General features: G+C 35.4%; 1 protein-coding gene and 1 pseudogene across 1 annotated transcript; both read left to right on the top strand.

The window, feature by feature from the left end:
* The first annotated feature begins 4,880 nt into the window (after nt 1–4,880).
* On the top strand, nt 4,881–5,801 carry LOC110302263 (olfactory receptor 8G17). Its single transcript, XM_021173101.2, has one exon. It carries the CDS (start codon nt 4,881–4,883, stop codon nt 5,799–5,801), a length of 921 nt encoding a protein of 306 aa, XP_021028760.1.
* A 10,885-nt stretch (nt 5,802–16,686) lies between these two features.
* Nucleotides 16,687–17,615, top strand: LOC110301043 (olfactory receptor 8G17-like; annotated as a pseudogene).
* Nucleotides 17,616–24,458: the final 6,843 nt, after the last annotated feature.

Genomic DNA, 24,458 nt, shown 5'->3' with positions numbered 1-24,458 from the left:
TTACTTAAGAGTTTTGATGAAAATGTGTTCAAATCAGTTTCTTGTTTTTCTCAAGTTAGAGAAATTCCCTGATTAATTTTTATTGCATTTAAAAAAACATATACTATTTCTTGATGAATATATTATTTGCAAATATTTTTCAAGGTGAATAAACTTTTTATACGTGGATAAGAAAGTATCACAGAAAAAAAAGTATCACAGTACTTTCTCTTTATTAACATTAAATTTTAATCAAGTTTAGGCTTAGGTTTTCAGACCTAATTTAATTTACAAATGTCTAGAACCCAAGATTCCTGATGTCAGTATGTGCCCTGTTATAAAATGTATTACCATTACTTATTGTGAGTATATTAACAATGTTAAAATTCTACTGGATGAGACCTAAATTTAATTTCCTTCAGTTGTCACTTAATGAACTAATAAGCTGTCAGGAAACACAAGGAATCTTCCATTGCATTTTTTGTTTGTTTGTTTCTCTCTTTAGTCCCCTGCTGGCCTTAACTGCTCTGTATTCTTTTACTATCTTTCATTATCTAAACATAGAAAATTTCAATTTCAGGTAATTCAGTTTGTTTTATTTGAAAATACATTGCAAATTGCAATTGGTAAATAAATGAAACTAAGGTCAGTAAAAATGTTTCTTTTAATATCTAGAGGGTTTGTATATTCAAAATTAGCATTTAACCATGATATATGTATAAGAATATTTTTGTATTATTTGTTGTATTGAAACTAAAATTATTCAGTTTTTATTTTTATCTTCTATATAATTGCTCAATTATTCCAAAACAAACATTGAAAAGAACATTCTTGGGCTATTTTCTATGTATAATTTGCCAAACATAAATAGACCATACATATGAGAATCTATTTTCTAGCTGTTCTATTTGGACATACTGAGATTCGTCCCTACCTTTTAGGTAATACCTCTTACAGGTTCCATCCCACAGACACCCAACCCATTCAACCCACACCCAAACACCACCCTTCACATCAATTGACAACAAAAATTACACATTGTCAACTGAGGCCAGACAGGCAACCCAGTTAGGGGAGCAGGATCCAAAGGCAGGCAGGCATGCAGGAAGGCAGGCAGACAAGCAACAGATTCCGGGACAGCCACTTCTCCAGTTTTGGAAGAACATACATGAAGAGCAAACTGCTCATCTGCTACATATACACAGGGGGGCCTAGATCCAGGCCATGTTAGCCATGTGGTAGATGTTTCAGTCTCTGGGAACCCTAAAGGGTTAAAGTTACTTGGCACTCTTGGTCTTCCTATGAGGTCCCTGTCCTTTTTAGCTACCACCATCCTTTGCCCAAATATCCCACTAAGACTTCTAGAGCTCATCCAACATTTGGCAGTAGAATTCTGCATTGGATAGAACCTCACAGAGGATTGTATACTAGGTTCTTCTCTGCAGGTATAAGAGAGTATTAATAACAATATCAGGGATTGGTCTCAGTTTGGCCCTTTTATTGGTTGGCCATTCCTCAGTCTTTACCTTTGTTCCTGCATATCTAGGAGGCAGGACACATTTTAGGTTGAAGGTTTTGAGGGTGGCTTGATGTCCTTTTCTTTTCAATGGGAGTGCTGCCAGGCTATAAAAAGCAGCCACTTCCTGATCCATTTCCCCCACTTCTAGGAGTCTCAGCATGATTTGTCCCCCAAAGACCTTCTGGGGCTTTCCTCCATCCCAAGTTTCTAGCAAGTACTTTTGATTGCTCACCCATATATACCCTACCATCCTACCTATTTCCATTTTCTCTTTCCTGTTCTTCCTACATCTGATCCCCACCCCAGTATGCTCCTCTCCACTTCACTTACCTCATGAGTGTCTTTCCTCTGTCCACCTCTGATATCTATTCTAGTTCCCCTTCTGAGATAGAGTTCTGAGATAGAGATAGAGTTTTTGAATGTGTAGATTTTAGAGTGGAAACTTGTTCTGGATTTAATTTTCCAGGATGTCTTTAATCAGTCTTAAGTAAGATGTCCAAACCAATGTCAAATTATTGATAACACTTATGTAGGGTTATTTGTTAGTTGGTTAGTTTGCTTTTTGATAAAGTTGCTACACTTTCACTGAGTTTGAATTACAACCCCAAATCAAATTGTTTCCTTTGCAAAGCACATGTTAAGCTGATAGATATAGCTTCAGACTTGTTTCATTTAGTAGTTTCTTAAAGAGCTGCCTTTTACCTTCTTTGTGAAGAGAGAGTGTTCATGTGTGTGTACGTTTATGTGTGTATGCACAAGTGTAAAAGTGTGTTGTGTGCCTCTGTGTGTGTGTGTGTGTGTGTGTGTGTGTGTGTGTCTGTGTGTATAAATATTCATGGAAGCCAGGAAATAACCTTCAACATTGTTTTTTATGGACCAATTACCTGATTATTTTTCTCATTATTATTCACTTTACAATTGGATCCTGCCCCCTCCTATGCCTCCATTTTCTTCTCTAAGACCCAGCCATACAAATCTCTCCCTCCATTATCCCCTACCCTTCTCCCATATAAATCTTTCACTACTTGTTAATATTACTGTGAGATTGTTTATATTATGGGGCTATTGAGAAATATTTATTCATATATAGGTGGGCTACTGATGTATGTAAATTAATCTTGTATTTTTCTCACATTACTGACAATGTTTATCAGATCTAGAAGTTATGTGGAAGTATTTTTGAGTCACTTATGTATGCTATAGTATGATCTACAAATAATGTGAAGTCAATCTTAATTCATTATGAACATTTACTTTGTAAAATAGTTAATTTATATTATATTATATTATATATATTTATTATACATATAATATATATTATATATATACTTATTACATATATATAATATATATAATAAATAAATAAATATATATACTTGTTATATAACTGAAGAAGGAAACATATTTGTAATTCTTGCATTTTTTTTTCCTGGGAATATGCTTTTGACACCCTCTGATTCATAGAAGTTGAAAGAAAGGGAAGAAATTTTGAAACATTAAAATACTTATTCCAAAAATTTTGTCAGTAATTGTCCCTGGATTATTATGCCTCCACTAAATCTGAGTTAGGCATACTTGTGTTTTGAAAAAAATTTTAAAGTCATCATTCAAATCAGCTACTTTACTTCCTCATATGTACTTCTGAATAAGTAATGTAGCCTAGAGATAGTATTTAGAAATACTTGCTTCAAAGGTTTCACACGGTGAAGCTAAAAATTAACAGTACAAAAGTTTTCAACATTAAATAGAAAAAAATATTTTCTAAAAAGTACAATTAACTTTGAAAATCAAATGTAGAAAATATTAAAGTGAGACAACTTCTACAAAGTGAAGATGATCCAGTAGTAAGTAGTCATAAAGTATTTTAGGTGTCCAGCCTAGACAGACATGACTGCAGATCCTAATGTCTCTCTGGTACACTATCTAGCCTTCAATATATTTTTTTTATTCTTTTTTTTTTATTTATTTTTTTATTAGGTATTTTCCTTGTTTACATTTTCAATGCTATCCCAAAAGTCTCCCATACCAACCCCCCAATCCCCTACCCACCCACTCCCCCTTTTTGACCCTGGGGTTCCCCTGTACTGGGGCATATAAAGTTTGCAAGTCCAATGGGCCTCTCTTTCCAGTGATGGCTGACTAGGCCATCTTTTGATACATATGCAGCTAGAGACAAGAGCTCCGGGGTACTGGTTAGTTCATATTGTTGTTCCACCTATAGGGTTGCAGTTCCCTTTAGCTCCTTGGGTAATTTCTCTAGCTCCTCCATTGGGGGCCGTGTAATCCATCCAATAACTGACTGTGATCATCCACTTCTGTGTTTGCTAGGCCCCGGCATAGTCTCACAAGAGACAGCTATATCTGGGTCCTTTCAACAAAATCTTGCTAGTGTATGCAATGGTGTCAGCGTTTGGAAGCTGATTATGCGATGGATCCCTGCATCTACAATGATATAGAACTGGAAGAATGAATTTAGCATCTTTACAGTGGACATCAAGTACTATGATCAAATGGATTTAACAGTGATCTGTATTGACTATGAGGGTAGCTTTATAAACAAAATCTTCTAAGGTTCAGTGATTTGGAGTACACAACCAGAAATCCACCTATTTAGTTTCATTTTCATGGTATTTTGTCCTGGAGAAACATGCACTTATTTTCTCCACAATGAAAACTAGTTTAACTCAGTAATAAGTAAATTTGCAATAAAAACACTTGTTGCTGAAAGATATTAATTACCGGTTACCAGACAATAACATGGATACTCTCAAGGGTGTTCCAAGGTTATGAGGTTGAGTCATAATGATAAAGGAATTCACAAACATCCTTGGATAAAATATGAAGCAAAATGCTCAAACTGGGAATTCTATCATGAAGGGTTTGTTTCTACTTAATTCTCCAAAACAACATCAAACCAAGGAGGCATAAGGCCATGGGTTCTAAGGACTCATTTGGATCAACTGAACAAAGCATCCCCAAACTGTTTAGATTTGAGCCACAATATACATTTTTATTACTGTGCCCATTGCTTTGTTGTGTTCTCTCATGTGCCTTGGTCTGGTATGCTACAATCAAAAACCCGTTGAAGAACCCACTTAACAAATTTCTGTAAAGATATCAAAGAAGTATATACTGAAGCAGATGATGATCATAAGGATATTTAATTTGTTTCTTTCTTTTCTTTGTTACTAGTTGCTACATTTTTATAAAATTATTATAACAAATTGAAAGGATTTTTAAATGTATATAATTTTTAATTTGTATAATATATTATAATTTGAAATTTAAAAAAAAAGAATTTTAGGTGATAACCGATCCAAAAGAAGAACAACTGTGTCCCTCAAAAGTCACTATCTTTTCATTTTAGAATCTGCCTGAGAACATGGAAAAAAGCAATCACTCCACAGTGACCAAATTCTTCCTCTCTGGCTTAACAGAACAACCAGAATTACAGCTGCCACTCTTCCTCCTCTTCCTTGGAATCTACCTGCTCACAGTGCTGGGGAACCTGGGCATGATCATCCTGATCCTGCTCAGCTCACACCTGCACACCCCCATGTACTTCTTCCTCAGCAGTCTGTCCTTCATTGACCTCTGCCAATCTACTGTCATTACCCCAAAAATGCTGGTGAATTTTGTGAGGGAGAAGAATGAAATCTCCTACCCTGAGTGCATAACTCAACTTTGCTTCTTTGTCATTTTTGCTGTTTCAGAAAGTTACATGCTGGCTGCAATGGCATATGATCGCTATGTTGCCATCTGTAGCCCCTTACTTTACAGTAGCATCATGTCTCAACATAAGTGCCTTTCTCTTGTTTTAGGAGTTTACATTTTAGGCATAGTTTGTGCATCAGCTCATGTAGGATGTATATTTAGGATTGATTTCTGCAAATCTGATTTGATCAACCATTATTTCTGTGACCTTATTACTGTTCTTAATCTCTCCTGCTCTAATATTTTTGTGAATGATCTCGTAATTCTAATTTTTAGTCTAATTAATACCATTTTCCCAACCCTGACCATCCTCAGTTCTTATGCTTTCATCATTATCAGCATCATACGCATTAAATCCACTGAGGGAAGATCTAAAGCCTTCAGTACCTGCAGCTCCCACATCTCAGCTGTTGCTGTCTTTTATATCTCTGCTGGATTTACATATCTAAACCCATCATCTTCCCATTCTATGGATGAAGGAAAAGTGTCTTCTATATTTTACACCATCATTGTTCCCATGCTCAACCCTCTGATCTACAGTCTAAGGAATAAGGATGTGAAAATTGCGCTGAAGAAAATGATTAAATGAAGATAATTCTTCTGATAAGTATAATGTACAAAAAAAGTCTCATTAGCTCATAATCTAGGGCTACTACATAGTATGAGTTGAGGATGTTTTAATTTTGTCATTTGTTCTTCATTTAATGGGATTCTATGACATTATTACTCTTCCATGACTTTCACAATACTATTTTCCACAATATCTTACCTCATATCTTCCGTTTGGGGGTCATTGCCATGTATCCAGAAAATATTTTCTAGTACTAGTCCTTGGTAATTTTTCTCCATATTTTCCCCTAATATAGGTATATGGCTTCTATTATGTTCCAAAATAGTGTTGCTTATTAAGCATTCTGTATTTCATACAATATTTTCTGGCTTAGCTAAAATGCATTGTACATAAGTTTGACAAGTTCTTCAAGAGTCTGTGAGAAACTGTTGACTTTTAATGTTAAAAGAGAAAGTTTGGAAATATATTACTAGAGTTTATCTGAAGTAAATCGTGACACAAATGTGATAACGTTGTTTAATTTTTATTTTGTTTGGTTGGTTATGCATGTATATGCTTGTATATTAAATTGCATTTGTATGTATAAGTAAATGACTGTACATATCTGCATGGAAAGTTCAGAGGGAGAGTTCAGGCAATGTTCCTAAAAAGCTGTCTATCTGGTTTTATAATGACAGTACTCCCTCTTCCATGATCCATTTCCTGGAGTCCTGACAAACATCCCTGTGTATACCTTTACAAACTCTTAAGTATCTACAATAAGAATATGTGAAAAATCATTGGGTTCATTATTGTACTAAGAAACTGGAATTTGAACAATGGAATGAGAACTAAAACTTCTTCTGATATTCCAATTGCATATCAACAGTGAGTGTGAACATTAAGCTCATTTGGTTCCTCAAAAATCTGATACCATCATGAGAATTACCAAGATCCCAATAACCACACAACAAAGGTAGAACAAATTTCCATACCATGAGACACTATTAAGCTTCTGCCTCCACATGCCCATGTCTCCTAGTGAAATCACAAAATCACACAGAAAAAAAAAAGCAGGATGTTTTATCACTATGAAAATAACATAGACTTTAAAAAGATAAATAATACAAAACAAAACGTATAAATATGGTCAAAGAATTAAAATAGGATATTAATGCTGATTGTAGACTCAGAAAATAAAAATAGTTAAGAAAATAAGTGTGAGTGAGTGGGTAGGGGAGCAGAACAGGCAGAGGATATAGGGGATTTTCAGAATAGCATTTGAAATGTAAATGAAGAAAATATCTAATAAAAAATTGAAAAAATTAAATAATTAAGGATAAAAATATATCTGAATTAGTTAATTTAAAATTAGAATTTCTGAAGAAAATGTAAATGGAATGAAACTGTAAACTACAAAATAGAAGAAACTTAACAAAACATGTAATATTAAAACCATACCAGTAAAATAATCAAGTTTAAGAGATATTATCAGGTACTGAAGACAAATTAGAAGTATATCACTAAGTCAAAGAAAATGATCAATCTAATAAAACCTAAGAACAGAGCCATAGGACACTACAAAAGCAAGAAATATATGGTAATAGAAGAAGAAACCCAAATAAAAGCACAGAAAACATCCTTGTCAAACTCACTAAAGGAACATGTTCAAATCTAAGGATGAAACTCAGGACTTTTTTCTACTCTATAGAAAGACACTGGGTAGATCAATCAAACTCCAGACAGGCTTTATGCTCAGAAATAGTTAGCCAACACAAAATAGACTTAATAACTACTTTGCATTTTTTGTTTTATCTTAACTTTTGGATTTGTTTGTTTGATTTTTTTCAGATAGAGAGGTATGGGATGAAATCTTGAATTTTAGTGCAGTTCAGGGGGAAGATGTATGGGAAGGAAAAAATGTGATAAAAAACTATATGAAAAATGTTTATTTCATAATATTATTTTAAAACTTTAGCAGGAAATTTTAAGAGGGGAACAAGACATAAAGACACCAAAGGAGCAATGTGAGGAGGCAGGCACACAGAAACAAAGAACATTTCCTAAATTGAAGGAAGAAAATGCTTATCATAGAGCAAGAGGAATATGGTCCACTCAATAGAAAGAACCAAAAAGGAGTTCCCTAGTACTATAATACTGAAACACTAAATGTAAATAACAAATAAAAATATTGAAATACCTGCAGCATGTACATTTACAAACAAGCTTGATCTTTCTCAAGAGCTCTGCCTTGCTCAGCTAGGCTATGTGATCAACAGTTGCCTGCTTCAGTCAGCTCTACTTACTGCCAACTGATGCTTTTCCCATGTTGCCTAGAGCAAACATAATATTAAATAATGAAAATTCAAATAATTTTACTAAAATCATGAATGAGACAGGGAAGTCTACTCTCTTCACTCCTGTTAAATATAGAGGTTGTGTGGATGTAGGTGAGAAGTAAATAGAAGAAGAAATCAAGGTATCCTCAGTGGTAGATGATGTGATCTTCGACATAGAACTTAAGACAATACCAAAAATTATGTACAGCAGTTAAAGCATTTAGCAAAGTATAATAATATAAAATCAACACACCTAGATCAGCAGGCTTCTATATACAAAAATAGAACAAAACATGAAAAGAATACCATTCACAATGGAGTTCAATAGTTAAATATTTTGAATAAAGTTAAGGAATTCAAGGATATGCTCAGTACAGCTTTATGAAAAAAGTGAAAAAAAAAGTCAAAGTAAATATCAAGAGCAGAAGCCCTTACATTCTTGTTGTGATAATATTGTAAAAATGGCAGTCTATCAAAAATAGTGTACAAAGGCAATACATTCTCATGATTCATTAAAAATGAAAAAAAAGAAGTGTTAAAGGTTACCAGAAATCTCAAATACCCAGGAAACCCAAAGCAATTTTGAAAAATAAGTGGTGCAGGATAGTGCAAGCACTAGCTTTCCAGATTTAAATTGGGTTATAGTGTTTGATAAAATCTATAGGAACCCTAATTAAGAGTTATCATCCAATCCTGATGATAAGAATTTATAAGTGAAGATACCATGTACTTGACTCATAGGGTATAGAGAATCATGTTAGAACCAACTTTTAAGTGCCAACACTACTGGCTAGCTATCATCATACAGACATGTACCTTTCATTCTACTAGAGGAGAAAAACCAGTAGTCCTGTTTGGTTGTGATCCTTGACTTCCATAGAAAGCTTTGTTCAAAGCTATAGTGGTGACAAAATATTATGGAAATAACCATATTATTTAGATCTATGCCCTTATCTCCAAGATGAAAGTCATTCCCAGTAGTATTAACTGAGTCACAAACATATGGCTACGTAGATCATTAGCCATAGAATTGATCCTTCTTCTAATCAAAAAAAAAAAAAAAATTAACATAGTATTAGATATGAAAAGATGGATTAGTCTAGTATTACTGTTATAAGTCCTTTGTTTATACATACATATAATGATAGTTATATTCATTGCTGTAGCAATTATTTTTAAACTAGATATTATCTGTTAAATCAATTAAGAATATGAAATATGGGGCTGGAGAGATGGTACAGTAAGTAAGTTTGCTTACTTCACTGTTCTGAGTAAGCTGAGAAAAGGCCAAATTGATTTCCCATGTGGTTGTACAAGTCTGTCCTCCCACCAGGATTGGAGGAGTTTTCCCCTTGCTCTGCGTCCTCAAGAGCAGGTGCTATCTCTAGAGGTTTTCATCCTAGCCATTCTGATTGTTGTAAGATGGAATCACACTGTTGTTTTGATTTGCATTTCCCTGGTGATTAATTAAGTTCAACATTTCTTTAAGTGCTTCTCAGCCATTTGAGATTCTTCTGTTGAGAATACTCTGTTTTGTTTTCTACCCCATTTTTTAATATTTCGGTTGTTGGTGTCTAATTTCTTTAGTTCATTGTAAAATTTGGATATTAGACCTCTGTCAGATGTAGGGTTGGTGAAGATAATTTTCCAGCCTTGGGCTGATGATTTGTCCTATTGACAGTGTCCTTGCCTTATAAAAGCTTTTCAGTTTCATGAGGTCCCATTTATCACTTGTTGATTTTAGAGCCTGAGCCATTGGTGTTCTGTCCAGGAAATTGCCTCCTGTACCAATGCCTTAAAGGGTATTTTCCACATGTCTTTTATGAGATTTATTTTATCCACAAACCCAATTAAGTTAAACAAGAAGGAAGGTTAAGTGAGGAACTTGGATCTTAATTAGATGGGGTAAGAAAATTTTCATTAGAGGCAGATGGACAGAGGGAACAATGATGGAGGAGGGTGGGGAGGAGGATGGAATATTCAGGATCAGGTGTAGAGAAAGGCAGGAGAGATTACTAGATGGCCATGAAAATCTCCAATTTATGGTAATGAGGAGGTGAATAGAGAGAGGACCTGGGATAAGGGAAGCACAAAAGAATCAATGGGGGTAAAGTTAGCTGTTAGTCATTACACTGGCAATATGGAAGCTGAAGGGATCACCTACTATAGCCAGACAGAATCCCCAGTGGAGTGATAGAGACACCAACCAACCCACACATTTTGGAACTCAAGATTTATCCTGTCTACAGGAAATGCAGGACTGGTGACAAAGAAGGGATTGAGAAAATAGCAAACCAATAATTGTCCTAAATTGAGACCCATCCCCTGTGTAAAAAAACAATTCCTAGCATTATTAATGAAACTCTGTTATGCTTGCCAACAGGAGTATGTTGTTCTCTGAGAAGCTCTACTCAGCAGCTGATTCAGTAAAGTATAGATACCCACTGCCAAACAGTGAATGGGGCTTATGGACTCATATGGAAGAATAAGAGGAAGGATTGTAGAATCTGAAGGTTCAGGAACTCCACAGAAAGACCAGCATGGTCAACTAACTTAGACTCTTGGGGCTCTCTGAGCTACCAACCAAAGAACTTACACAGGCTGGACCTAGATTTTCCCACTCATATGTAAAACTTGTGCGGCTTAACTTCCTATGGGTCCTGACAACTGGAGCAGGGATTATACCAAAAGCTATTGCATGTATGTCTATGCTTTCTACTGGCCTGGCTGCCTTGTCTGGTCTTAGTGAGAGAGCATGGCCTAGCCTCATAGAGACTAGAAGTTCCAAGGTGGGAGGCATACTCAGGATGTTTCCCAAGTTCTTAGAGGAGTACGATAATGGTGGGAAAAAGAAAGGATTGTGGGAGGGTATAAACAGGAGAGGGTCAGTGACCACAATGTAAAGTAAATAAGTAAAAATAATTAAAATAATTTTTTTAAGAAAGATTAAAGAGAAGAAAACAAATGATATGTATAAAGCCTCTCATATAACTGAACACTCATTTAGAGCTTTTCTTGTCAGAATTGACTACACTAAGCCTCCTCCTGCAAGTCCTTGTTTACAATTTAGTGTTACAATAGTGGCACTTGTTTCATTACAAGGTTCTGTTTTAGAAAGTTTGTGGTAATGACGTTTAAATCTCTCCACTCTTCTCTTTTGCCAGTAGAGATTTATCCAGGACCTGAAATCCTCTGGTGTATCACATTCTCAAGTGTTTGCTTTAGATACACAATACTATCTTATTTAAATACAGCTTGATGACACCCAACCAATGGACAGAATCAGCTGACTCCTGATTTTGAATTAGGGAAGGCTGAAAGAAGCTGAAGAGAAGGGTGATCCTGTATGAGGACCAGCAGTCTTAATTAATCTGGACTCCAAAGTTCTCTCAAATATTAGAATACCAAACAGGTAGCATAGACCAGCTGATATGAGGCCCTCCAATGTTGTGTCTGGCCAGCAGATCACAGCCTGGGTTCTAGCCTGGAAAGGCATTTTGGAAACCTGGAAGAGAAGAGGGGCTAGGTGGCAAGAGAAAGAATTGCAGCTAAGACAGCATTCTGATCAAAGCTCAATTTTACTTTTTCAGACACTCAGTTATAAAGGAAGGGGGAGGAAACCCAATTTCCCACCAAACAATCTCGGGATCAAGTAACAGGATGAACACGTGTGTGGCTCCAAGCAGCAAAGCTACACGGTCCAGTAGTAGGCGTGGCAGGACGAATGAGCAGGAAGCTCCACCCTTGAGCAAGCAGGTTCCAGGCTGGGGAAAGGGAGACCACACTCCAACACACATACAGTGGAGGACTGGAGGGTCTGTGTTCATTCAGAGATGATGCACCTAACCCTCAAGAGACTGGAAGAGGCCCCAGAGAGTTAAGAGTTCAGGTAGGGTTGGGGATGGAGGTATCTATGTGGAGATTAGAACAGACAGATGGTGGATGGGAGGGGGGAGGAATAAAATATGGAGTTTAAAAAATTAACTTAATTTTAAAAAAGAAAAGAAATAGTTGCTTTTTATTTAATAAAGAGTAATCTGATACGTCCTACATAAATGTAATATTATTTGTTCAACACACTGTTAAATCCTAAATTGCTACGGAGAAATTGTTTTGCTGACATTGTTAAGGATGTTAGCAAATCTCATTTATGGATTATGAAAAATGAAAAGAGGAAACTTTTAAAGGAAAATTACCAATGTTTACATTTGCACCCTAGTTGGAAAATGAAATGAGATATTTATATCTGCATGATAATTACATATTCAAATGATAAAATGCAAATCATTAAAACAAGATAAGTATTGTGGTAGTACATGCCTAAAATCCCAGCACTCAGGAGGCAGAGTTCTATGAAAGCCATGGATACACAGAGAATTCCTGTGTGATGATTCATATATGCTCCATCCAGGGAATGGCAGGATTAGAAGGTGTAACCCTGTTGAAGTAGGTGTGGCCTTGTTGGAGGAGTAGGTGTGTCACTGTGGAGGAGGTCCTTAAGACCCTCATCCTAGCTCTCTGGAAAACAGTATTCTGCTAGCAGTCTTCAGATGAAGATGTAGAACTCTCAGCTCCTCCTGTACCATGCCTGCCAGGAAGCTGCCATGTTTCAGTCTTGGTGATATTGGACGAAAGGTCTGAACCTGTTAGCGAGGCCCAATTAAGTCCTGTCCTTATAAGAGTTGCCTTGGTCATGGTATCTCTTTACATCAGTAAAGCTCCAACTAAGAGAGCCTGTATCAAAACCAAAATATAACAAAACACATACACAAAACATCCCTCCAAAACAAAACAAATGACACATAAAATATGATAATATAATAAACTTTGTACATAATCATTGTTATATGTGATTTTGTGCTTTCCAAACTCATGATACTTGCTGAATTTAACTCCTGCTATGTTTATATAATGGATTCCGTTGATGGATTTCCATATATTAAACCATCCCTGCATCCCTGGAATAAAACCTACTTGGTCAGGATGGATGATTGCTTTAATGTGTTCTTGGATTCAGTTAGCAAGAATTTTATTGAGTATTTTTGCATCTATATTTATAAGGGAAATTGGTCTGAAGTTCTCTATCTTTGTTGGATCTTTCTGTGGTTTAGGTATCATATATAAGATACAATTTGCAAAACACATGAAACTGAAGAAGAACGAAGATCAAAGTAAGGACACTTTGCCCCTTCTTAGAATTGAAAGCAATTACCCATGGAAGGAGTTACAGAGACAAACTTTGGAGTTGAGATAAAAGGATGGACCATCTAGACACTGCCATATCCAGGGATCCATCCCATAATTAGCCTCCAAACGATGACCCCATTGTATACACTAGCAAGCATTTGCTGAAAGCACCCTGATATAGCTGTCTCTTGTGAGACTAGTCCGGGGCCTACCAAACACATAAGTGGATGCTCACAGTCAGCTATTGTATGGAACACAGGGCCCCCAATGGAGGAGCTAAAGAAAGTATCCAAAGAGCTAAAGAGATTAGCAACCCTGCAGGTGCAACAAAATTATGAACTAACCAGTACTCCGGAGCTCTTGACTCTAGCTGCATATGTATCAAAAGATGGCCTAATCGCCCATCACTGTAAAGAGAGGCCCATTGGTCTTGCAAACTATATATGCCCCAGTACAGCGGAATGCCAGGGCCAAAAAGTGGGAATGGGTGGGTAGGGGAGTGGGGGGGAGGGCATGGGGGACTTTTGGGCTAGCATTGGAAATGTAATGAGGAAAATATGTAATAAAAGATACTTTCATATAAGTCGTTACAAGGAATCTATAATAATTGAGTTTTTATTATTTTCTATATAATTGCTCAGTTATTCCAAAAATACCATTGAAAAGAACATTCCTGGGCTATTTTCTTTGTATGGTTTGCAGATCATAAATTTACCATATATATGAGAGTCTTTTTTCTAGATTCTCTATTTGGACCTTTTGAGATATGTCCCACCTTATACGTGATACCCCTCCAAGGTATCACACCAGAATCCCAACCCATTGAACCACACAAAAAACTACCATCCTTCACATTTATTCACAGGAAAAAAAAAGCAAACCTTCACCTGAGGTCAGACAGGCAACCCATTTAGGGGAGCAGGATCCACAGGCAGGCCGACAAGCAACACATTCAGGGACAACCACTGCTGTAGTTGTTGGAGGACCTACATGAAGAGCAAACTGCTCATCTGCTGCAAATGTACCGGGGGCCTAGCTTCAGCCCATGTTTGCTCTTTGGTAGGTTGTTCAGTCTCTGGGAAAGCTAAAGGGTTAAAGTTGCTTGACACTCTTGTACTTTCTGTGGGGTTCCTGTTCTCTTCAGGACCCACAATCCTATCTCCAAATCTCCCATTAAGACTCCCAGAGATCCTTCCTATATTTAGCAGTAGTTTTCTGTAGCTGGTATAGCCTCTCAGTGAACTGTTATGCTAGGTTCTTGTTGGCAATTATAAGAGATTGTCATTAATAATGTCAGAGATTGTTTCTCGTCAATGGGATGGATCTCAGGTTGGTCCAATCATTGCTTAGCCCCATTCCCTCAGTCTCTGTTCTTTGTTCCTATATATCTTTTAGGAAAGACACATTTTGTGTTGAAGATATTATGGGTGGGTTGCTGTCCTTGTCTCTATAGTGGGAGTTCTGCCAGGCTACACAAAGCAGTCACTTCCTGATTCATTTTCCCCATTGCTTGGAGTCTCAGAATGAGTTGCCTTCCAAAGATCTCTGTGGCCTCCCTACACCCCAGGTTTCTAGCAAGAACTAGTGATTACTGACCCCCATTAACACACACTCTATCCCTGCTACCTGTTCCATTTTCTCTTTCCACATCTGATCAGATCCCTACTACAGTATGATATGTTCCCCATCCTCTCTCCCACTCAGTTCCCTCCTTCTGTCCACCAAATATCTATTTTAGTTCCCTTTCTGTGAAAGATCAGCCATCCTTGTTTTGGATGTGTGGATTATAGTGTGAAAGTTTGTTGTGAATTTAATTATCCAAGATGTCTTTGGCCAATTTTGACTAAAATGCCCAAACCAATTTAAATGTTACACTTTGTGTGTGTGTGTGTTTTGTTTTTTTTTTTTGTTGATTTTTTTCGAGACAGGGTTTCTCTGTGTAGCCCTGGCTGTCTTGGAACTCACTCTGTAGACCAGGCTGGCCTTGAACGTAGAAATCTGCCTGCCTCTGCCTCCCAACTGTTGGGATTAAGGCGTGCACCACCAACACCCAGTTCAATGTTACAGTTTTAGTGAATGAATACAACCTCAAATCTAACTGTTTGCTTTGCAAATCACATTGCAAGTTGATAGCTGTTTTTCTAGACTTGTTTCATTTAGTACTTTTGTAAGGAGCTGCCTTTTACCTTTTACCTTTTTGCAGTAAGAATGTGTGTGTCTGTGTGTGTGTGTGTGTGTGTGTCTGTGTGTGTGTGTCTGTGTGTGGGTTTCTCTGTGTGAATGTTTTTGTTTGTTTGTATATGTGTGTGAAAATGTCCGTTGAAGCTAAGAAATAATTTGAACATTGTTTCTTATGGGCCAGTTACTGATGCTCTATTATTATTATTATTATTATTATGATGATGATGATTATCACTAATCACTAGTCACTTTACATCTGGATACTGTCCCCTCTTCTCCCTCCATCCTCTGCTTACAGTTGCAACCATACCAATCCCTCCCTCAATTATCCCTACATTTCTCCTAATACAAATCTTTCACTTTTTTGTTTAATGTTACCCAGGATATTTTACAAATTATGTGGGGCTACTATGAAAAGTATTTTTTCCATGGTTTACTTCTCAGTAAATTTGTTATTTCTATATAGGATAGACACTGATTTATGTAAATTAATGTTGAATCGTCTCAATATGCTGACTGTTTTTTTAAGCTATAGGTGTTGCTTAGAGGAATTTTTGGAGTCTCTTATATATACTCTAATATCTGCAAATAACATTGAGTCAATACTGATTCACTATGAATGCTTATTTTGTGAAATAATCAATAAAAATATTTACTATGTAACAGAGCAAGGAAACAATTTTTTAATTTTTGCTTTCTGTTTCTGTTTCTCTGCTTTGACACTCTATTCACAAAAGTTGAAGGAGTAAGAAGAAAATTTGAAACATAAAATTCTAATTCTGGAAAGTTTGCCAGTAATTGTCCTTTAATTGATAATTCTCTGCCATTTATGTGTTATGTGCAATTGTTTTTGGAAAAAGCTGTTATAGTCATACTTCAAATCAACTACTTTATTTTCTGAGCTGTATCTCTTAGTAAATGGTGACATTTAGAAATAATATTTAGAAATACTCAGGCCAAAGGTGTGGCTCATTGAAATACTGTACAAAAGTTTTTAACAATACGAACACAAATAAAGTATTTTCTATAAAAATATTAACTTTGAGTTTCAAAAACTCTCAAATTTAGAAGATATTATAGTGAAGAGATTTCCACATAGTAAATATGGTACAGAAAGTAGTTTTCATATAGAATTTAAGTTGGTACCTTCTTCTGAAAGAAGAGCAACTGTGTACCTCTGAAGTCCATCTTTTCCTTTCAGAATCTGACCAGAGAGCATGGAAAAAGGAAATCACTCCACAGTGACCAAATTCTTCCTCTCTGGCTTAACAGAACAAACATAACTACAGCTGCCACTCTTCCTCCTCTTCCTTGGAATCTACCTGCTCACAGTGCTGGGGAACCTGGGCATGATCATCCTGATCCTGCTCAGCTCACGACTACACACCCCCATGTATTTCTTCCTCAGCAGTCTGTCCTTCATTGATCTCTGCCAATCTACTCTCATTATTCCAAAATGCTGGTGAATTTTGTTATGGAGAAGAATGAAATCTCCTACCCTGAGTGCATGATTCAACTTTACTTCTTTCTCCTTTTTGCTATTTCAGAATGTTACATGCTGGCTGCAATGGCATATGATCATTATGTTGCCATCTGTAGCCCCTTACTTTACAGTAGCATCATGTCCCAACATAAGTGCCTTTCTCTTGTTTTAGGAGTTTACAATATAGGCATAGTTTGTGCATCAGCTCATGTAGGGTGTATGTTTAGGATTGATTTCTGCAGATATGATGTGATTAACCATTATTTCTGTGACCTTATTTCTATCCTTAAGCTCTCATGCTCTAATGCTTTTGTTAATGAGTTGATGATTCTAATTTTTAGTGGAATCAATATTATTGCCCCAACCCTGACCATCCTCAGTTCTTATGCTTTCATCATTATCAGCATCCAATGCATAAAATCCACTGAGGGTAGATCCAAAACCTTCAGCACCTGCAGCTCCCACATCTCAGCTCTTGCTGTCTTTTATGGTTCTGCTGCATTCATGTATCTGAAACCATCTTCTTCCAATTCTATAGATGAAGAAAAGTGTCTTCTATATTTTACACCATTATTGTTCCCATGCTCAATCAACCCCCTAATCTACAGTCTGAGGAATAAGGATGTCAATATTGCTTTGAAGAAAATGATACAAAGAAGATAATTTTTTGACAAATATAATGTGTAAAATGTATCATAACCCTTAATTTTGGCTACTACACAGTATGAATTAATATATTTAAATTTATTCATCCTATATAGTTTTCTTCATTTTATTAGAAGATTCTATTATTTTCCTTAGTTGGGCTTACTAATTTTATTTTCATCATTAACTCACCTTGTGTCTTCAATTCCATGGTCACAAGCATATTCTTAACATACTGAATATTTGCTATTAGACCTTGATATTTTTCTTGATTTTTATTTTCTCCTTTTCTATTGCACATGAAATCCAATATATAGCCATCATATTTTTTTTTCTTCTCAGCCATTCTATGTTTTATTCAGCATTTTTACTTTGGTTAAATACATTAAGCATACATTTCATAAATTCTTTAAGACTGCGTAAAACAACTGGTAACTTTCTTATAATAGTAGAAAAGTTGTTATAAATGTTAGCCTTTAGATTTCTCTGAAATAAATCGTAACAAAAGTTTGATAATATTGTTTATTACTTACTTTATTATTTTGCTTTTGAGTTTGCATGCGTATGTTTGTATGTTAATGTTATTGTACACATATATGTTGATGAATATATATATATTTAGAGGAGTTCAGAGGACAAGTACAGGTATTGATCCATAGAAACTCTCTCTCTTGTTTTTTAACAACAGTACTACCTCTTCATTGACCACAACCTAAAAGAGATATCCACACAAATCCTGTACCTCCCAGCATTCTTGTCCTGGTGCCCCAAAGAAAAAATAAACTTCTATGTACACCTCCACAAACATCTGAAGATCCATCGTAAGAACCTGCTAACACCACTGGGTTAATTTGTGCTGAGATGCTGGTCTTGGCCCTATAACTAGAACTACTTCTGATTTTCCAATGACATATTAGCACTTGGATATCCTATGTCTCAATATTAAGTACTATCTGGCTGCTCTAAACCCTGTAACCTCAAGTATTAAGAAAGATCCCAACAACACAAACAAGGTGGGAAAAATATCCATACCAAATAATACTACCAAGAGTCTAAATCCAGATGCCCACATCTCATATCAAAATCACCAACAGCACACAGACAAAAGAGAAAAACAAGACACTTTATCCATATAAATACTGTAAATGACAATATGAAATAGAAATTATAAATATGGTCAATGAATTCAAGTAGGATATTAATACTGGGATATAGACTAGGAAAGGACAAGTAGTGAAGAAACTAAATAAAATAATTAAGAATGCAGAAGGTAATTTAATTAACATAAAATATAGAATTTCTGAATAAAATGTAAATGGATAAAATATAATATACAAAATTAAACCAAACAAAACATTAAGGAGATAGACATACTAGTAAAATGAATCAATAAAAGAGTGAATAGCAGGGTTTGAAGACAAACTAGAATAAAAAGTAAAGTCAAGAAAAAAGTAAATCTAATAAAATTCAAGAATAGGTTCATCAGACACTACAAAAGCACAGAATCTGTGGGGAAGTATGAGAAAACCCAAATAAAGGCACAGAAAATGTATTTGCAAAAATTATTGAAGGAACACTTCTCAATATAAGACTGAAATTCAGTTTTCCTGACTACAGAGTCAATGGGTTTATCAATCAAGCTCCAGACACACTTTATACTCAATAATAGTTGGCCAACACAAAATAGACTCCACAGATTTGTATTTTTTGTTTGCTTTATTTTTTATTGTTTTGAATTTTTCAGAGAGAAGAAGGTAAAAACTAGAATTTCAGTGATTAGTACCAAAGAAAGAGCTATGGGAATGGAAGAATATGATGAAAGTATAGTGTGCAAAAAAAGACTTTTTTAAGTATTTTTTGAAAAAATATATCAAAAATTTTAAGAAAAGAAGCAGGGAGAAAGAAAAGAAATCATCTGTGTGGGGTGGCAGGAGTGGGGAGTGAGTTTTTTCTGAATTTTTATTTCCCTGTCCTTGGCACAGGAAGGCAGACATCTCTGGTTGTAAAGTATAGGGAAAAAAAGGCTTTTGCTGGCTATAGAGAACAAAGAGATTCTTTCTGACTGTATTTTTAGAGATCAGAGAAAACAAGCTCGGGAAACATCCAGGGGATTTACCTTCCAGGGAGAAATGCTCTAAGTTTCAGTCCCACAGTACCATTACCCGAATCACAACCCCATGAATAGGTAGATCATAAGCAGCAGAGTTGGACCTACTACTAATCAAAAAAAAAAAAAAAAAAAAAAAAACCAATATAGTGCTAGAGATGGGAAGTTGGATTTGTCTCCTTTACTGCTGTAATTCCCCTGCTTATACATACATATAATGATAATTTAATTCATTGCTACTATAATAATTTTTGAACACTATATCATCTGTTAGATCAATTAGGACTATGAAATATAGGGACTGTTGAGATCATGCAGTTAGTAAGAGTGCTTCCTGCAGGGTTCAGAGTAAACACTGTAGTAGAAGTGGCTAGGTGAGGTATTAAGCATTAATGCTTAATTTCCTTATGTACTAAATGAGCTGCTTTTAATTCCATGAGAATATAGTCATTATTTCCTATAGGCTGCTTCCTATAGCATTAATATTTCAAATAGACTGACATTTCACTAATTGTTGTAGGATTTTCCCACTGCTTTTACTCAGAAAATGATTGACATCCACATATAATGTCTGTGTTTAATAGTTTTAAATCAGTTGACAAATGGTAGAGTCATTTGAAAGGAAGGAACCTGAAACAATATAGATGTCCCTGGATCAATGAATGAATAAAGTAAATGTGGTATGTTTTTTCAATGGAGTATTACTCAGCTGTCAAATACAAGGACATTGTGAAATATACAGGAAAATGGATGAAAATAGGGAAGATCATCCCAAGTGAGGTAACCTTTACAGAGAAAGACGAAAATGCTATGTACTCACTTATAAGTGGATATTAGCCATGAAGTATAAATTTGCTACAATTCACAGATCCAGATAATCTAAGAAACCATCACATTATGAATAAAAAATAGAATACACTTTGTGGGTACATGTGAGGATGGTCTGGAGAGAAATGGGGTAGGAATGGGAACAGGAGGGAACAGGTTGCTGGGATGGTGGAGGGAGAGAATATTAGGAGAGACAACTGAAAGGGATGGGGGTAAGTCTGGGATGAACTAGAAATCAGGGAAATGAAAAGTCCATGAAATCTATGAGGCTGACCCTAGTTAATATTCCTAGCATGCTGTATATGAAGTGTATACACACTATCTTCTCTAACTAGACAAGACTTCCACTTGAAGTTTTGGGACACCAACCCAGCCACAGAAAATTTGACTTAAATTTGTCCTACTTAATAGATTTCCTGGTGTATAGATGACATATAAATTGTACAAGTGGACAAACAGTAACTGATCCATCCATCTTGAGATCCATGCCATGAATCTGGGCTCAATATGACACTCCCTGGAGGTCTAAGTCCAGAGGCTGGAGACCTAGGACAGAATAAACATAACTGCAACAAAAATCAGTGAAATGAGTCTTAATGATAATCTTCTATAATCATAGATTGGTGGCTAAGACAATTGTTATCAGAGAGCTTGTCTCAGTAGCTGATGGAAACCAATTGAGAGAATCAAATATTAGGCAAAGCCCAGAGTATCCTGCATAGGAAGGAGAAGAAGGAATGTAGGAGTCAAAAGCAGTAAAGTACTCCACCAAAAAAACCTACAGAAACAACTAACCTTGGTTCATAAGTGTTCACAGAGTCTCAATCATCAATTAGGGAGCATGCATAGCACTAACCTGTAGCTTCTGCCTGTATTTTACAGTTGGGTAGCTAGGTCTTCATGTGTGATTCCTAACAGTGGAAGCAGGGATGTCTCTGACTTTGTTGCTTGAATTTGCAGCCCTGTCCTCCTACTTGGTTACCTCCTTCAGACAAGATAGGAAAGAAGGTGTCTAGTTTTGCCGCAACCTCATATGCCAAAGTTGTTTGATACCATTGGAGGCCTGGCATTTTCTGAAAAGAAATGAAAAAGTAGTGGGCAGGGATCAAGAAGAGGGAAAGATACGAAGGGGTATATCTGAGAGGTATGGAGGAAGGAAATCCTTCAGTCAAGAAGAAAATTTTCAATAAATGATGCAAGTGAAAGTGTTAATGCATGTAAAGCATCAAGGTTCATGTATAGTCAGTCATGTTTTCCAGTGTAAGTTGAATATTTGGTTTTTTTTTCTTGTAACTACAGACTATATACAAAGCAGAGTTATGATTTAACCCATCTTAAATGACTCTGGTCCAGCTGTTTCCTGGAATCCATCATAGGATATGCAATATTTTCTTCAGAATATATATGAGTGTAAATGTTACTAAACTATTTTTGCTATAATTTTTCCATGAAGAAAAATCATTATTAGTTTAATGGTGACTAGTCATTGCATATTTAGACCAATGAACTGTTCTTACATATATTTAAATACATAGAAAATGTAAGGAAAGCAGGCTATCTAAGTTAAGATACATGGACAGAGGATAGTTTCATTCCATATAAGACACTCCCTGCTTATGTATATAAATGCATGCCTTCTGAAAAGGCTCAAAAGCTTACAGCTCTTTTAATATCATTCCTTCTCAGTTTAATTTATTGGGGTTTTTTCTGTGATATTCTGCAATTCAGTGTAATATTTAAGTATGTGGATGCTTTATTGCTTACACCATGGACACTTTCATATGTGTCTCAGGTATCAGAACATCAGTCAACTATAACAGTTACCAGGAAAGTAGCATGAAAGGCCCTGGTTCAGGAACGAAATCTAGCTTAGTTTAGCCTCCAATTGTGTGGGTGAGTTATTAAGCATCAATGCTTAATTTTCTTATGCTTTTAAGTGAGGTGTTTATAATTGCTTGAGAAAATAAGCATTGTACTTAAGAAAATACTTCAGCACCATACAAATGCTCAATCAATATTGATCATTAAATAAGACCATGTCTACATGAAATAGTTTATATTCATGTTATGGATTTATAATTTTCCTTTTTGTAAACTATATGAATATCCTTTTTAAAGAATGTTCCTTGAAGGACAAATAAATGACCTAATATTTCTGTCCTACTCATTTAGTTTTTGTAAACATTAATGTGCATTTTACATAGGTAGAGCATCCCTGAGATGTGTAGAATTGACATAAAAGTGTTTGAGAGTTGGTACAGGCAAAGGCTTTAACATGTGAGACAGGCAGTTGGCATTGTCAAGACCATTCCAGTCTGAGATTAGTCTATCAGACAGGATGGAATATTAAAAAAAGATATTCTCATTTCTATTTCCAAGTTTCTATTATTTTAATTTTGATGAGCAATGTAATAAGCTTAAGTCTAATTGGGCCCGCAGAGCAACTAATGACTAAATCATGAAAATCTCCAAGGCCATTTAAAAAAGGTGTTCAAGTCTTGACAGCATGCACATGTCATGAACATCATAGTACAAATACCACATCTCAGATCCCGATGTGGACAAACCCTGAACTCCTCTGAGTACAAAAGAAGATGACTTGAGTTTTCTTTACAACACATTAGAAATTCTGATCCTGCATAAAATAGCAAGTATCTCCAGTTGCAGTGTTCTTGCTGGGATTGGGTTGGCCATCATCAGTGAGAGCATCACAGTAAATTCAAGGTCAGAATGAACTGGTGAGACATTGTTTCAGAAATCGTAGGGCCTGGGATATCGCAGCCATAGAGAACTAACTTAGCAAGCATAGACAATTAGGCTGATTCTCAGTCTTGAGAAGAAATGCACCTGGGTTCTGGCTGGGAACTTCTTTCTATATAAGTTTCTTTTTCCTAGTGATACTTTACTATATATTCACTGAATACATGACAGCTACTCAGTTACTTAAAAAGCTTTATTTTTCTAAAAAAAATAGTTTTAATTAAAAAAGCACAGACATATTTTCTTATGGACATTATTTTATGTAAGAATAAGTTATAATTTCTCTCTCATAAGCAGATAAAAAAGTAAACTATATTGTGTGACATTTGGTTGTCTCGTCTTTTATTTTAACTAAAATGTTATAAGTGTAAAACATTTTCAATTATGATTTAAATTGAATTTTTGATTGGTATTATTGAATGATTTTCTTTTAACTAATTGCCATTTACTTAAGAGTTTTGATGAAAATGTGTTCAAATCAGTGTCTTGTTTTCTCTAGTTAAAGAAATTCCCTGATTAATTTTTATTGCATTTAAAAATTACATATACTATTTCTTAATGAACATATAATTTGTAAATATTTTTTCAAGGTGAATAATTTTTTTATACTTTGATAAGAAAGTATCACAGAACTTTCTCTTTATTAACATTAAATATTAATCAAATTTAGGCTTAGGTTGTCAGAACTAATTTAATTTACAAATGTCTAGAACCCAAAGATTCCTGATGGCAGTATGTGTCCTGTTATAAAATGTATTGCCATTACTTATTGTGAGTATATTAACACTGTTAAAATTCTACTGGATGATGACCTAAACTTAATTTCCTTCAGTTGTCACTTAATGAACTAGTAAGCTGTCAGGAAACACAAGGAATCTTCCATTACATTTTTTGTTTCTTTGTTTCTCTCTTTAGTCCCCTGCTAGCCTTAACTGCTCTGAATTCTTTTACTATCTTTCATTAACTCAACATAGAAAATTTCAATTTCAGGTAATTCAGTTTGTTGTATTTGAAAATACATCGCAAATTGAAATTGGTAAATAAATGAAAAAAAGGTCAGTAAAAATGTTTCTTTTAATATCTAGAGAGATTGTATATTCAAAATTAGCATTTAAACATGATATATGTATAAGAATATTTTTGTATTATTTGTTGGAATGAATCTA

The sequence above is a fragment of the Mus caroli genome, unplaced genomic scaffold, assembly GCF_978045245.1.
Source record: "Mus caroli unplaced genomic scaffold, Mus_caroli_1 scaffold_11, whole genome shotgun sequence".
Classification (NCBI taxonomy): domain Eukaryota; kingdom Metazoa; phylum Chordata; class Mammalia; order Rodentia; family Muridae; genus Mus; species Mus caroli.
The sequence above is the reverse complement of the archived record's forward strand: the minus strand, read 5'-3'. Positions and strand labels throughout refer to the sequence as shown.